Source organism: Notolepis coatsorum (genome assembly GCF_963971535.1).
Source record: "Notolepis coatsorum genome assembly, chromosome: 1".
NCBI classification, from domain to species: Eukaryota; Metazoa; Chordata; class Actinopteri; order Aulopiformes; family Paralepididae; genus Notolepis; species Notolepis coatsorum.
In genome coordinates, this window is record NC_140165.1 from 300,828,686 (window position 1) to 300,845,634 (window position 16,949).

At 40.6% G+C, this 16,949-nt stretch overlaps 2 protein-coding genes across 3 annotated transcripts; one reads left to right on the plus strand and one right to left on the minus strand.

The window, feature by feature from the left end:
• Positions 1 to 658: 658 nt before the first annotated feature.
• Positions 659 to 4,657, plus strand: LOC311235451 (adenine phosphoribosyltransferase; the record flags this gene model as incomplete). Its single annotated transcript, XM_084322912.1, has 5 exons — positions 659 to 781; positions 1,003 to 1,096; positions 1,934 to 2,080; positions 2,491 to 2,586; positions 4,490 to 4,657. 5 exons carry the CDS (start codon positions 659 to 661, stop codon positions 4,624 to 4,626), a joined length of 597 nt encoding a protein of 198 aa, XP_084179038.1. The 3' UTR covers positions 4,627 to 4,657.
• Positions 4,658 to 4,679: 22 nt separating this feature from the next.
• Positions 4,680 to 15,601, minus strand: rab34a (RAB34, member RAS oncogene family a). 2 transcript variants are annotated; one of them, XM_084322886.1, is made up of 11 exons: positions 15,452 to 15,601; positions 14,980 to 15,091; positions 14,776 to 14,867; positions 14,121 to 14,186; positions 13,375 to 13,476; positions 13,194 to 13,258; positions 10,331 to 10,382; positions 10,144 to 10,225; positions 9,229 to 9,319; positions 7,408 to 7,518; positions 4,680 to 7,309 (listed from the first exon to the last, which is right to left on the minus strand). In XM_084322886.1, the coding sequence occupies exons 2-11, from the start codon at positions 15,052 to 15,054 to the stop codon at positions 7,242 to 7,244; spliced, it is 804 nt and encodes a 267-aa protein (XP_084179012.1). In that variant the 5' UTR covers positions 15,055 to 15,091; positions 15,452 to 15,601; the 3' UTR covers positions 4,680 to 7,241. The 2 variants fall into 2 exon arrangements, with proteins under 2 accessions (XP_084179012.1, XP_084179011.1); XM_084322885.1 differs by having other exon boundaries at positions 14,752 to 14,867.
• Between the last annotated feature and the right edge of the window lie 1,348 nt (positions 15,602 to 16,949).

The window sequence follows — 16,949 nt, forward strand, 5'->3', positions numbered from 1 at the left end:
AGTGAAGGTATAAAGACACTATGGTAATACATTGATTGATTGCTAACTTTATTAACAGATTGCAGAATGGGTACAATACAGTATGGCGCAATACATGTAACCCGCGTCTTAACTTAACCCTGTGCGTTCAGTAGAAAGCTATCTGGCTGCATGTTAGCACAATGAATGGAGGCGGACCGCCGGACATGGTTGCTTAGCCTTCGGGAGCGGTGTTAGTTGGACAATGCCTAGGCTAACCGGCCATGTCCGCTTCCATTCATTGTGCTAGGCTAATGTGCAGCCAGATAGCTTTCTACTGAACGCACAGAGAGGAAACTGGTATCTATCTTCTTGTCTCTCTCTGGAGAAGACTGTTGGTGTGTTCCTTAAGATCCCAGCAGGGACTCTGACGACCCCTGCTGGCCGATGATCACATTGTTTACCTCTGGGTTTTTTTTTGGGGGGGGGGGGATTCCCATCTGCAATTTCCTCAAAACTCCAGTAGTATGGATAATAAGTAACTATCTTGTGGCACAATGACCCATGATGTTTCATGACAAACTAGTACATTTGGCATGCCCCCCCCCACACACACCCAGGAACCCAATAAGGGTGGCTTGCTGATTCAGAGCGCAGACCCCAGTTTATCTCTAGCTGAGCAGACAAGTTTTGCCAGAGAATGGACACGCTCGCTGCTCCAAAAAGTGGGGAGAGAGGCTGGTACCTTTCTCTAATGGCGCCCAACACTAAAGGACCAACGTTTGCCTGGCTGGACCCATCAAGGCTCTACTGTAACTCACAGGTACAAGTGATCTCTCCTCATTTCTGCATCAGAATACTGTATAATGCACACATCAAAGTATAGTTATATACTCTTAAGTTGATTGTGCACCAATATGCATCCATTTTGTGGATTAAATGTTTTTATTATAGCATGGGTTATCTAGATTCTAATTCATGAAGATAAACTTATTCGCTAGCATTCTGTCACTCTAGTTCATACTGCTTTTGTACTGGATCCAGGCTCTAGCAGACTGCGTCAAAGACCTTCTCAGTCCATTCCGGAATGACACCATTGACCTGGTGGCTGGCATAGATGCAATGGGATTCATTCTTGGTAAAGACAAGTGAACTGATTTGTAGAAAGCTAAAAAGTATGTCAGAACACAGAAGCAACCATGTTTTGATATGTGGGAGTCTCATTGCGTACAACTTTATTTAAAGCTGCAACTATGTTACACACAGGAAACCCAATCTACTGGCAGAAATGCTAAATTTAGATTCAGATTCCTTTATTGTCACGTCATTCAGTACCTTACAGCAAAAAAAGAGTGACATTAATTTTGTTGTGGTTCCTCAACCATAGCAGCATCCAATAATATAAATAAATATAAAACAAGATAGAATATGACAAATAAAAATTACTATATACAGTTCTAAAAAAAAGTGTGCAGTGCAGATAACAGGATGTAGATATTAGACTATATCAAATTTAAATAACAAAATGGATATGTACAGTTCCAACTAGGCAATAAATAGCAGTGGGTAAAATGCAATGTGAAATAGTTTTATCAGCAGCGACAGTGTTTCTAATTGACATGTGAAATGTTTCATTTACAACTCTGAACAGGTTGTGTAACATGATCTGAAAATGTGTGAATTGATAGACAACATATTTCTCTGCCAGTTCAAAAAGATCAAGGACACATTATGTCATAGACTGGAGCAATGTGTCATGCCATGCCTGTGAGCTGCCACAAGGGGCAGAGTGGCTAACCCTTGAGTAGTTTAATGAATAACTGATTGATTGAATGAGTGACAACGTGAGTTAATGACGTCGCTGGCCCATCTAAAAAGAAAATATGGTTGAGGTCACTCAGAGAAGAATAGCGTATTGGTGTGGGTTGATGAGGGAATGAATGCTAGCTTTCAAATGTACTTTTCTCGTTATCAGGATCATGTGTTGCCACCACTCTTAGAAAGGGCTTTCTGGCTATACGCAAAGCAGGACACCTGTGTGTAGAAACCCAAAGTCAACCATACAGTGACTACTCGGGTAGAGAGAAGACCATGGAAGTTCGCCTGGATGTCTTAAAACCAGGTTAGTCTTAACTTCATCTATTTCTCCTTAGAAAATGGAACACACAATTTCTGCAATCGGCATGTATTCTCGTTGGTGAATGTGTTTCCAGCCTTTAGTAAATGTTTGGACACGGACTGTGCTGCAAAGTGAGGGTGAAACCTAAAATGACTGATTATCTCACAGAAGCTGTAAACCATTTCCAAGCAGATGTAGCCGCTGTGGTCAGTGTGTTACACTCATGTTACTCCCCATCATTTCCTGTAACATACTGCCCCCTAGTGTTGAACAGTGTCAACTGCTGCTGACTGTGCCCATAGATAGACTGTGCCCACCCACAGAGCTCCTCCACAGGTCTTTTGTCCTTCTACTCAATGCGTGCTGTGCAATCAAGGTCCAACAAATGACCACTCTGCATGTCTTTCCTGCAGGTGACCGGGTACTAATAGTGGACCAGTGGATAGAGACAGGGGGCACTATGAAGGCTGCGATCCAACTGGTAGAGAAGCAGGGGGCCACTGTTGTAGGTCAGTACATCTATAATAGTGGACCTATTGTATATTATGCCTACACTGAATCAACTTGAAATTTTGGCTGTATGGACATAGATTTGTGAAGCGTTTTGCCTTAAAGGAACACGCCAACTTTTGGGGAAATTCGCTTATTTACCCTCTACCCTGGAGTTAGACAAGCAGATAACCCCTTTTCTTCTCTGTGCATGCATTTGGCTTAGGGAACAGCCACACCGTTAGCCTAGCTTAACATCATTCACTGGAAGTAGGTGTGCCAGTGTAGCGGTAGCCTAGTTCCCAACATTCACCAAATACAACTCCAAAACGTTCCTGTAAACATGTTGTGTGACCTGTGTATTTACCATGTGGAGAAAAAAAATTATTAGACATTTTCGTTTTCTAAGCAGATAGTTTGACTCTGAATTTTTTCCCCCCAAACCACTGCTGCCTGGGTGCAGTGATTTCATCACCTCAAAAGCCCTGTTGTAACTTCTGTCAATCAAACCAATGTGACTAAGTTAGTACCTAGCGACTAAAGATCCGGACCGGTTGAAGCTATGGCTACTTGCTCTGAACATAGATTCCAACACACATAGATGTTTAGCCACAGCTTCTATGTGCGTGAAATCACTGCGCCCAGGCAGCAGCGGTTTGGCAAAAAATAGTTCCGAGTATATATCTGCTTAGAAAACGAAAATGTCTATTTTTAACTCATTCAGCGCCATAAACTGTCCCCATCTCTGACGCTTCACGCCAGCTTAAAATGGTCATTTTCGCAATGTTTCACGATGTTTGCAGAGCTGTGTGTGAGATGTGGAGACATGGTGTGGCTCATTTGACACACTACTTGTAGTCCAACATGGAAAAAAGCGTTTGTTTCTACACATTGTAGTTGTAGTATTTATCCATAGATCGCGAGATAAAACACGTTATATGCAATAAGTCCAAACCGTTCTGGTTGATCCCCTGAAACCCCAAATACTCCCAAATCAAAGGTATACCATGTACACATGTGCCTTCACAAACGTTTTAACTTAAAACTGTGATTGTTTGTCGAGCATGTTTTACATCCGGTAAAACACAGAACTATGTGATCGTTACATAAACATGTTTCAGGTTTCTATCAGAGTTAAAAGGTAGGCGATACTGCCACCTGGTGATATTCGGCATTGCAATTCCAACGTAGGCAAACGATCCAGGGACACAGAATGATCCGGATGATGGATTAGAACGGGGAAAAAGAAAAGGGTATGCATCTGCTTGTCTAACTCCAGGGTAGATGGTAAATAAGCAAATTTCGCCAAAAGTTGCCGTGTTCCTTTAAAGATGGAAAATAAGCCTTTTCTAACGTTCATAACTCAAAATCCAGGTAAATATTTTGCCAATGTTTACAAACAAATAAGATAAGATAAGATATTACTTTATTAATCCCCTTGGGGAAATTACAATGACACACACATACAGCTCAACGTCTCATTAATAATCACAATCATTAAATTTTTTACAGTAACAACGGCACAGCATAAATTCAACAGACATGTACATTTGTTAACACATGTCATCTACAGAATGCCTGAGACGCCATATGCGATAGTCGGCAGCAACAACATCGAGTAGTAAACAAGACATCGTCGCGCCAGGTGACAGGAGGGAGGGAGGGATGAAGGGAGGGGAGGGATGGGGGAGACTGGGGGACAGGAATGTAAATCAAAACTTTCAAAACACATTAAAACTCAGGTTTAGAGCAGCATACACTACATACTAGAACTCTCAATGAATTTGAGAATGACGAACAAAATCTCCCCAATCCCACGATTTGGCTTTCAGTGGGTGGGGCCCTATTTGTTTACATTTGGATGACAGATTGTACCTTTAATGCGGCGCACATAATGGTAAAATTGCCCCTCTTTAACTGCAGGTGTAGCTGCCGTAGCCATTGAGAACAGCGAGGGAGGGAAGTGGCTTAAGGACAATTACAAATGCTCTCACTGCATCCCAGAGGAGCTTCAGAGCCAAATCGACCAACAGCATCTCGACTCTTTTAAAAGCATGTGACGCTGAAACAAGCACAATACGAGCATGCGCAATTTGTAAGAAATTAGAATGAATTGCAAGCCACACTACTACTACCTTCGATACAGCATGTGATGTTTATATTGTGTAGACTTTTTATGATTGATTTTTATTTTAGTAATTTCTCTGTCAAATATGACAAGCTGCTTTATCTATTTTGACAATAACACACTGTGTGAACGTAACTGAACGATATGTGTATTTAATCGGTTAACTTTTCCAACAAATGTAGCTCACCGCTATGTGGTTGTTCATTTGTATTTTATTGAATTTATACATTGAAGACATTGAAATAATAAATATGACAATTTTACAAATTATGAGAATAAATACATTTATACACGAAACATTTCACGTCTTTATTTTTCAACCTTTTTTATTTATTAATTGTTTCTTACACATTTGACTCTGATCAGGATGGATAATACGAGGTAAGTCAGTGGTTCTATGTACCATAAGTAATTGATAGTCAAAGAAGTAACACTAATGCATATACTGTCGATATAGAAATAAGAAATGTACAAAAGACTAGCTAATCTCTTTCATTTTCAATGCAGCTATGGTGGTATAAAAGGGCTATGTAAACACAACCTTACCATACCTTAGCAACCATCCCAACTATGGAATGAGTTTCTCTACAGAGCATTATTGTGCAAAAGTCGTTATAAAATTAAATTTAAAAAAACATAACGTCAACAAAATTTTATATTTGAATCCTTCAGATGAAGAACCATATAGGTCCATTTGATGTTCTCAGAAGAGTGGTGTTTTGAAACCTCATTACCTGCTGTGTATAGTTAAAGCTACAATCCGGGATTTATTTCACCATCTACACGACTACATTACTCATCAAGATGCCCAAGTTAAATGTAAACAAATGGGTATATTCATGTTTCCTTTAAGGGTTTGTCTTGTAGATGACAAATACGATTTTTAGAACTTTCTTTTATCCTATCATGACAAAAAAAAATACACGTCTGTTTTACTCGTATGTTTACAAGTAGTACACATTAGGGCTGTACCGAATGTCTTTTTTTTTTTTTTTTTTTTTAACATTAAAAGCTTCTATATTGAAGTTTTCGAATGAAGCTTTGAATGTCTGTCGTCATATTTTATGACATAATTATAAAAAAATATATATAATAATTCTCAAACTAAATCCTCAATTTGAATAAAGTGATTCATCTGATTAAATTAGTATTTTTAAAATTTTTATTAAATCAACTTTCTTTAATGAATATAACTCGTCAGTTTCATCAACATAAATAATCCAATAAGGGCACAGTTGGTACGAAAGTGATGGTGACGTCTTGATGGAGCGCCAAGCGGATGCAGATAGGCTACAACATTGATAGATGTTTTAGTTAAAAAATTTATGACGAGTCATATACTATAATAGTATAATACTATATTAGTGTAGCATCATCTTTATCTGCAACTGTGAAGAAAAACCCCATTGGTTTAACTTTAAACAGAATGAATAGACTCATGCATTTATTTTTTATATTAAAAAAAATATATATTTGAATGTTGATTTAGAATTCGAATGTCAACATTATGAATGAAGCTTTGAACTATTCGGTACAGCCCTAGTAGTACACATGTAAACAAACCATTCTCAGCTTCAAAACATTACATGTAGGTAAAACCCACAGCTGTCACGTGCTATCAGTCCTTGTAACAAATGCTCATACAATAAACTGAAACAAATCACTTCAATCCATTCAATGACCATTTGGTACCATATTGGCGATCACGGATTGTTCCTTTAAACACAGTAGAGGTTGTGTGCTTTCAGATGATGTACAACAATCACACTCCAGATGAGTTTGATTGACTATACAACTATACAAAAAAAGGGACTTATATGCTCCTTCAAGGTTTCATTTAATGATGGGCTGAATACCCATCCAGACATTCCTCCGATTAAAGGTGCACTATGCAGTTTTGGAGGAGGGGGTTTGTTTGCAGAGCCTGCAAACAACATTTACTGTAATTCTTTGTAATTATTCTATCTTGTGTAATGAATGAAAACTAAATAATTTTAAGGCACTGTGAAGCCTAGAATATGTTTGTTAACAAAATAGCAGGCCCCGCCTTTGTAAACGACAACAATGAAAGTGTAACTTTTCAGGTAGCTTTCTAGCTCCGGGGATCCAATTTTCCTCTGAGGAGTTTGTTTATTCAGTTGTGAAACTATACCTTAGAGATGATTCACTTCTCTGACTCTCACAAAACTACATAGTGCACCTTTAAGTCTTTTCTGAAACGTCCACAGTTGTCCTCTGGAATTCTGGTTCTACCACAGCAGTAATTTCTTTTTAATACAGAACGGCTGTGTCACGACACTGGACAGGCTAAAATGAGCGTCACCACAGGAATCCACATCCAGCAGCAGAGAATTGTTTCTGGGCCAGGGGAGAGAAAAAAACGAATTCAAAACGTCCCAGAAAGTTAACTCTACAATACTTCCTCCCACTCTTGACCACAAGATCCCATTTTGGATAGAGGCCACGGATTCTCCCCTTTCTCCACAGAGGACATTCTTATTTGGTTTTCGTACCGTAACGCTTGACTCGAGAGCCGAGTGTTCGTCCTCACTGGCAGCACTTTGGCTGTTTCCTCTTTGATGTCGTGTACACGTTATTTGAATTGCTGGTAATTTCTGAAACAAAGGAATAGCCGGGTATCAAACTCTGTGTTCATGATTACAGGGGTCAAGAGAAAGCTGTATAGTGAGTAGATTGTTGTGCTTATACTCACTAATGACGTCTCCGCCGATGTGCCTCGATCCACTTTTCTCCAACTCGGCAAGAACATTGGCCTCGAAGGCCAGCGATGCAATGCGGAAGAAAAACTCTGTGACGTTTTCCCCTGCGTTTTACGACAAAGAAACATGTTAAGATCATGATTTATCATGAAGTGATTAAAGATCCCCTCCACATGTGTTTTTAACACGTTAACCCTTTCACTACCACACTACAAAGGGTTAATGCTTTCACTACCACACGGTTAACCCTTTCACTACCACACTACAAAGGGTTACAGCTTTCACTACAAAGGGTTAACACTTTCACTACCACACTACAAAGGGTTAACACTTTCACTACCACGCTACAAAGGGTTAACACTTTCACTGCCACACTACAAAGGGTTAACGCTTTCACTACCACACTATATAGAAGGATAACCATTCACTACCACACTACAGAGGGTTAACCCTTTCACTATCATGGTTGTGGCCAAGCAGTCACTGCTCCGGAAGGTTGGAGAGCTCCTCCTTGAAGTGGATGGCTGCCTAATCCACCCTTCCCCAGAAGTCTGCAACCTGGGTGTCATACTGGACGCCACCCTCTCCTTTCATTCCCACATGAAAACAATAACCAAATCAGCTTTTTTTCCATCTCAGGAACATTTCCAGACTCCGGCCATCTCTCCCGACTCTGTAGCAGAGACTCTCATTCACGCTTTCGTCACCTCCCGTCTTGACTACGCAAACTCTGTCCTCATAGGGCTACCCAGCAATGCCCTAAACAGGTTACAATACGTACAAAATTCTGCTGCTAGGGTTCTCACCCGCACCAAGTGCTGGCACCACATCACCCTCACCCTCATCCACCTCCACTCTGACTTCCAGTCAAGTCCTGCATCAATTTCAAGATCCTCCTCATCACCTACAAAGCCCTTCACTCCCTTGTCCCCCGGTACCTAGCTGACCTCCTCCATCCCTACATCCCGCCCCGGAGGCTGCGGTCCTCTGACTCCAGTCTCCTCTCCATCCCCACCACCAACATGCAGACTGTTGGTCCCAGAGCCTTCTCTGTTGCCGCACCCACCCTCTGGAACTCACTCCCTCCAAACAGCTGTAGTGCTACATCCCTGCACTCCTTCAAATCCCAACTCAAAACCAACATCTTCACCAAATTTGTAAATGACTGCCTGATTTCCCTTTTTTCTTTCTTTCTTTCCTTTTGATTATTATTTTGTTCTTATGTTGTTCCCTGTTCCCCTCCCTTAGCTGCCCCCTCCTGTTAAGTGCCTTGGGTCTCCTGAAAGGCGCTATATAAATTTAAGATATTATTATTATTATTATTATTATTATTACAAAGGGTTAACGCTTTCACTACAACACAACAAAGGGTTAACCCTTTCACTACCACACTACAGAAGGTTAACCCTTTCACTACCACACTACAAATGGTTAACGCTTTCACTACCACACTACATGTTAACCCTTTCACTACCACACTACGAAGGGTTAATGCTTTCACTACCACACAACAAGGTTAACCATTCACTACCACACAACAGAAGGTTAACCGTCTGCAATGTGGTGGTGAAGGGGTTAACCTTCTATAGTGTGGTAGTGAAAGGGTTTAAAATGGAAGTGGAATAATGTGAAAAGGGCGCTCTGGTGACAGGTTCTGCACGACGAACAATCTGTAGTCAAAAGCCACGTCTCCAAGAGGAGTTAACTGTACAAGAAACATGCAGGGGGGACCTTATGACTGTCAATTTGAAGTATTGCAGATGTAATCAATGATGTAATAATAATAATACACAGATCTGCAGACATTTGCTCACCTGTCAACGATGACAAGGCCCAGTACTCTGCCTTGATGTCCTGGGCTAGTTCAATAGCATCCTGTTCGATCTGCAAGTACCGTGCTGGAGACTGGGGAAGCAGCAACGGAAAAGCCATTTAAAACATGATATCCAATGCATATAAAATCCTGAACACGCATATTGAGAAATCTTATAGACCGGTACTGTATTACAATTTCTAAGTGTGCGTGTGCGCCATCAACTGGCTTCCTATGATGCATTTTTGGGGTTTAGTGAGGGAGAGAATGCATTCCTGGGGGCTGGGTTCAAAGTCACAGATTCTGTGCTACTGGTATGACTCCTAATAGGAATAACTCCAGAGAATCCCAGTTTGACCGTCCCTCGAGTAAAGACACACTACAGGAACATATCAACTATTACAAACATATCCATAAGACATAGAAAAAGATTATTGCAATTTGAAAAAAAATCCAAAATCTCACTATTATTTCACTGACTAGAAGTCACAGCCCAATGACAAGAATGAGACTTTATGATAACGACTCTTCTGATCATAGGTTTCACTTCACAGTTATATCTCCCCAACTACAGTATAGACAATTATGGACTTAAAACTAATAATTTCTGACATCTTCTCAGATGATTCTATCAAATGGGGCTCCGCAGTCTAATTTGGGGGTCTTTGACAAGGGGGAAAAAAGGTTATATATTTATAACCTTCAGTGAAAGTAATGGATCAGGTCAGTACATTTTGTCAGGCTATTCTTAAAAGTGTAACACTTGTAATCAGTATCTGTGGTGGGAAAATGCTACTGGTGAATCCCTACTCCTGACAGGTCTCTACAGAGTGAGCAGAACATACACTAAGGTCTAAAAGGTGCTACTGGTGAATCCCTACTCCTGACAGGTCTCTACAGAGTGAGCAGAACATACACTAAGGTCTTTCTTTGTGCCGACGAGGAACAGCTGAACACTGGTGGGGTCGTTCTCCTTCATGGCGTCCTGAAGCCATTGCCTGTGGACAGAACAAGACACAGTGTGTATAGTAAGTATAAAGCCTTCAGGAGCACCAACGTGAAAAACGCGACAGCGGCGTAGCCTCGTAAGACGTGACGTTTACCTCGCGTGGCCCAGGGAAGCCACGTCGTTCACATCGAACACGATGATCACAGCTGAAAGAAGAAGAGAAAACAAACGTAAAAAATATATTATACAAACAGATTTGCCCTGAATGTGATCGTTGTGTGTATTACGTAACAAGTATGCTAGTGCTTTATCTGTGCTTGGAACGGGGGACTGCAGTTTTTGGGAGAGTGTGGCTGATGATTCTGACGTTGCAGCTTGGCGGCTGTGACTGGGGAAGTGATCAAGTGAACTCATGCACGCAGAACATAATGTAGAAATGAATTAATTGAGTGTGCTTCTCGTTAGCCCAGGCTCCTCTGTAGGATGAAGCTTGATGGCCGTATTGTTTTCTACATCCAGCCCTACTCAAGCTCCAGTATGTGTTCCTTCCTACACCCAGCCCTACTCAAGCTCCAGCGCTGTTCCTACACCCAGCCCTACCCTGTGGGGGGGTGACAGTGCCTCAGGAGGTAGAGCGGTCGTCTGGTAATCGGAAGGTTAAATTCTGGTTAAATTCCCGCTCCTCCGGGCAGCATGTTGAAGTGTCCTTGAGCAAGACACTTAACCCTTAATAGCTCTCAAAATGAGCAGGTTGGCACATTGCACGGTTGCCTCAGCCATCGGTGTGTGAGTGAATGGGTGAATGTGAGGCATAAATTGGATAAAAGCACTATATAAATGCAGTCCATTTACCAATATAAAGTGTGACAGGGATCCTCTGTAGTATGAATATAAAGTGTGCTTAGTTACCCTGGGCTCCTCTGTAGTATGAATATAAAGTATTCCTTAGTTACTCTGGGCTCCTCTGTAGTATGAATATAAAGTATTCCTTAGTTACTCTGGGCGCCTCTGTAGTATGAATATAAAGTGTGCTTAGTTACTCTGGGCTCCTCTGTAGTATGAATATAAAGTATTCCTTAGTTACTCTGGGCTCCTCTGTAGTATGAATATAAAGTATTCCTTAGTTACTCTGGGCTCCTCTGTAGTATGAATATAAAGTATTCCTTGTTACTCTGGGCTCCTCTGTAGTATGAATATAAAGTATTCCTTAGTTACTCTGGGCTCCTCTGTAGTATGAATATAAAGTATTCCTTAGTTACTCTGGGCTCCTCTGTAGTATGAATATAAAGTATTCCTTAGTTACTCTGGGCTCCTCTGTAGTATGAATATAAAGTATTCCTTAGTTACTCTGGGCTCCTCTGTAGTATGAATATAAAGTATTCCTTAGTTACTCTGGGCTCCTCTGTAGTATGAATATAAAGTATTCCTTAGTTACTCTGGGCTCCTCTGTAGTATGAATATAAAGTATTCCTTAGTTACTCTGGGCTCCTCTGTAGTATGAATATAAAGTATTCCTTAGTTACTCTGGGCTCCTCTGTAGTATGTATATAAAGTATTCCTTAGTTACTCTGGGCTCCTCTGTAGTATGAATATAAAGTATTCCTTAGTTACTCTGGGCTCCTCTGTAGTATGTATATAAAGTATTCCTTAGTTACTCTGGGCTCCTCTGTAGTATGAATATAAAGTATTCCTTAGTTACTCTGGGCGCCTCTGTAGTATGAATATAAAGTATTCCTTAGTTACTCTGGGCTCCTCTGTAGTATGAATATAAAGTATTCCTTAGTTACTCTGGGCTCCTCTGTAGTATGAATATAAAGTATTCCTTAGTTACTCTGGGCGCCTCTGTAGTATGAATATAAAGTATTCCTTAGTTACTCTGGGCTCCTCTGTAGTATGAATATAAAGTATTCCTTAGTTACTCTGGGCTCCTCTGTAGTATGAATATAAAGTATTCCTTAGTTACTCTGGGCTCCTCTGTAGTATGAATATAAAGTATTCCTTAGTTACTCTGGGCTCCTCTGTAGTATGAATATAAAGTATTCCTTAGTTACTCTGGGCTCCTCTGTAGTATGAATATAAAGTATTCCTTAGTTACCCTGGGCTCCTCTGTAGTATGAATATAAAGTATTCCTTAGTTACCCTGGGCGCCTCTGTAGTATGAATATAAAGTATTCCTTAGTTACCCTGGGAGCCTCTGTAGTATGAATATAAAGTATTCCTTAGTTACTCTGGGCTCCTCTGTAGTATGAATATAAAGTATTCCTTAGTTACTCTGGGCTCCTCTGTAGTATGAATATAAAGTATTCCTTAGTTACTCTGGGCTCCTCTGTAGTATGAATATAAAGTATTCCTTAGTTACTCTGGGCTCCTCTATAGTATGAATATAAAGTATTCCTTAGTTACTCTGGGCTCCTCTGTAGTATGAATATAAAGTATTCCTTAGTTACTCTGGGCTCCTCTGTAGTATGAATATAAAGTATTCCTTAGTTACCCTGGGCGCCTCTGTAGTATGAATATAAAGTATTCCTTAGTTACTCTGGGCTCCTCTGTAGTATGAATATAAAGTATTCCTTAGTTACTCTGGGCTCCTCTGTAGTATGAATATAAAGTATTCCTTAGTTACTCTGGGCGCCTCTGTAGTATGAATATAAAGTGTGATTAGTTACTCTGGGCTCCTCTGTAGTATGAATATAAAGTATTCCTTAGTTACTCTGGGCTCCTCTGTAGTATGAATATAAAGTATTCCTTAGTTACTCTGGGCTCCTCTATAGTATGAATATAAAGTATTCCTTAGTTACTCTGGGCTCCTCTATAGTATGAATATAAAGTATTCCTTAGTTACTCTGGGCTCCTCTGTAGTATGAATATAAAGTGTCCTTAGTTACTCTGGGCTCCTCTGTAGTATGAATATAAAGTATTCCTTAGTTACTCTGGGCTCCTCTGTAGTATGAATATAAAGTATTCCTTAGTTACTCTGGGCTCCTCTGTAGTATGAATATAAAGTATTCCTTAGTTACTCTGGGCGCCTCTGTAGTATGTAGAAGCGATGCACTTGAACCTCTCTTGTCCTGCAGTGTCCCACCTGTGAAGTAGAGACACTGGTGAGCATTTGCACAAGAGGCCCAATTTACCAGCTTGAGCACATAAGAATAATGATAATAATGATGATAATAATAATAATAAACACATTAGACGTACAGCTGTAGGCTAAAAGGCACCCCCATCACCTCAAACCGCTCCATCTCAAAGTCAACACCGATCGTTGCCTTGTAGTTTTTATCGAAAGCGTCCTTGCAGAACCTAATAATGACATAAAGTGTGTGTTATTAGAACATTCTGCCACATAAAAAAAGGCCAATAAAAGCCACAATGCATGGTAACATAGGTGAGATGGTCTCTTTGATCCTAATGAAGTCAGTTTTAGTTATATTCTAGTTATATATTTAAAGGAACATGCCAACTTTTTGGGAAATTAGCTTATTTTCCATCTACATCTAAAAGCCCTGTTGTTTTTGGAAAAACTGGGCTTTTGGGGTGATGAAATCACTGTGCCCAGGCAGTAGTGGTTCGGCAACAAATAGTTCAGAGTATATCTGCTTAGAAAACTAAAATGTCAAATTATTTTATTTCTCCACGTGGTAACTACACAGGTCACAACATGTTTACAGGAACGTTTTGGAGTGTATTTTGTGACTGTTGGGTAGGCTACACTGGCACACCTACTTCCAGTGAATGACACTAAGCTAGGCTAACGGTGCGGCTGTTCCTTAAGCCGAATGCATGCACAGAGAAGAAAAGGGTATATATCTGCTTGTCTAACTCCAGGGTAGATGGCAAATAAGCTAATTTCCCAAAAAGTCGATGTGTTCCTTTAACACAACCGCTCTCTCGCTCGTGCTGTGGTCAAACATTAAGCGTCAGTCAGTGTTTGCGTTTCCGCTCACCTGTTAATCAGACAGGTCTTCCCCACGGACAGGTCACCAACAAAAATGACCTTAGAGATTTTAAACCTGCTTAAAACAAAAGGAGACAGAGGATCAAACAAACATGATAAAAAAGACACACGTCCACTTAAAAGTCTTACTCTGAAGTTAAAACAAAGTCAAAGTCACCTTTATTGTCATTATTATTTTCTATTGTGCAAGACATACAGAACGTTTTAATTACGTTGTCCCTCATGTCCACGGTGTATATAAAAAGATATAGACATAGACAATATAAACAACAAAACGTTCAAATGTGAGACACAATATAAAAACACACAATATACAGGACTTCAAGATATGTACAATATAAACAATTAATTCAAATGAGCTAAAGTGAGCTTAGTGCAAATATGATTCCTAGCAGCAGCAGTAGTACTGAGAAAAGTAAAGTGGCAGTGAGTAAAGTAAAGTGGCAGTGTGTGTCTGTGGGATGGTGTGTGTGTGTGTCGTGGGGGGTTCCTAGTCCAGACTCAGTCTGTGGGGGCAGACTTAATGGGGGGGGGTGGCTGGGAGCTGTAGTCATTAGCTATTAGTCATACTAATGTACGCCTAAATAATGCTCTGTGCTGTGCCCAGGCAGTATACCCACCATAGATATCTATATGGTACCCACCCCACTGTGCCAGTTCGTTGCTCCTGGCAAGCAGTCCGCACTTTGTTGTTGAACTCATCCTTGGTGTGCAGAGCAGCCTCTTTACTGAAACACTGCAACAGAGAGAAACGTGGCTTTGTCAGGTTATGTGTGCGCTATTCTACAGCGGTACTACCTTGAACACTTGTAGGTCTGCCTGTTTCCAAACTTTCCATGCAGCTTTACCTGAGGGAGCTTGGCGATGACACGGTCCCTTCGAACGGGAGGAAGCACGCTCATGGACGAGGCACGAAAAGACATTGGGCCGAGCGAATGTTATCTGTGGTAACCAAGGATACTGTGGGGGGGAGAGGGGGAGGGGAGGAGAGAGCAACAGGTCTAACAACAGAAGGACCAGGAGGGATACACACTGTAGATTACTGTGCTGAGCCAAGCAATCGGGATGTAATAATCATGGAGACAATCCACCGGGATCTATTTTAATCCTATTGTTCAACAAAGCCCAATAAAGAACTGTACTAACCACTGTGTGTCCAGCAATTGTAATTGGACAAACTCAAACGTAGGGATTCATTCTTCCCTTGTGAACTATATAGGATTACATTTGCATATTTGCCAGTAGGAGCTTTTAAAACGTCAGTTACTGTAGTATTATAGTGGGCTGTATAGCCGTGTCCGTGCAAAGATGGTAGCCTACCGTCTGGACGACATACAGTGGTCCTTCACGTAATGAATCCACGCAACTTCTTTCTTCAGTAATCGAAGAGAATAAAAAATCCGTATTTTTCCACTCGGCCGATGCGTCCTACCCGCTACGCAAACCCACGCACAGTGAAGATCATGAGAGCTTCACAGCTGAAACCCGATCCGCGGAAGTTGGGGGACTTCTAGGAGGTAGGAAGACTCCGGACCGATCAGTCAAAAGATTGGAATTTGAGGGAAGCATCACGCCGCCTGTCCTGGTTCCCCTGCTGGCGGGAAATGGGTGGCGCAAGCTCGGTTGGTACATTGTAACAAATGCCCCAATAAAGCAACTATTGTTATTATTATTATTATTATTATTATTATTATTATTATTATTATTATTATTATTATTATTATTATTATTATTATTATTATTATTATTATTATTATTATTATTATTATTATTGTTATTGTTATCATTATTTTCTTTCCAGTGAAATGAAAATCAGAAAATAAGTGGTATATGATGGGAAATTATGAAAGTCACTGCTTGAAGGAAAATGGACTTCGGAAATCAGTTTTCTTTTTATTTATTTACTGTTCTGTAAACGTCTTGTCGAATGTAGTAATGTTTTATGTTTTGTGTGGACCCCAGGAAGACTAGTTGTTGTAATGCAACAGCTAATGGGGATCCTAATAAACTCAATAAACAACTTAATTTGATTATTTGCGTATACCATGACATGTTTCATGATATATTGTTGTGGTAAATTATTTCTCCAAGTCCAGTGAGTTTACAGAAATTGAGATCGAGTCAATGGATACAGAGAGCGGAAGACAATCTGTGAAGGGAGCCCCGAGCCCATGAAGGATGCTTTCAGCCTGAAATACATCAAGGTTTTGCACACAGGAAGAAAAGTCAGGCACTTATCATAACAGTGTGGGATGAACACTGTACGCTGCACCTGGCCCTAGAAGAACAGATATTATTGGTTTTGTTCTTGACTTATTGTGATGTTTCTTCTTGACTAGGACCGCTACTCTTCCTAATTTATGCAAATGACATGTCGTCAGCCTGTGACTGCAACTTGTTCCTGTTTGCGGACGACTCAGCCCTGCTGGTCTCTGACAAGAACAAGTTGCAGGTTGAAAAAACCCTCAGCACGGAACTAGGCAAAATCTGCATATGGCTCGCTGATAACAAACTATCATTACACATGGGCAAAACAGAGTCCATTCTCTTCGGTTCAAATAACAAACTCAGCAAGACCGACGGCTTCTCAGTTACAGTGGGTGACAATATTGTCACAAGGAAAGACGAAATTACCTACCTGGGTTCCATCCTAGAGGCAAATCTTTCCTGTGACAAAATGGCATCCAATGTAATAAAAAAAGTCAACCAACGAACTAGATTCTTGTACCGGATCTCCTCTCTGGTAAACAAGAATACCCTGAAGACTCTGGCAGGAGCACTCATTCAAGGGTACTATGACTATGCGTGCACCTCATGG

Coding starts and splice junctions, on each gene's coding strand:
- rab34a (XM_084322885.1), bottom strand. CDS start 15,054: ATGTCTTTTCGTGCCTCGTCCATGAGCGTGCTTCCTCCCGTTCGAAGG. Junction 10,383..13,193: donor ATACTACAGAGGCGCCCAGA/GTAACTAAGGAA, acceptor TTCTTCTTTCAG/CTGTGATCATCGTGTTCGAT. Junction 7,310..7,407: donor CATCGGCGGAGACGTCATTA/GTGAGTATAAGC, acceptor CCTTTGTTTCAG/AAATTACCAGCAATTCAAAT.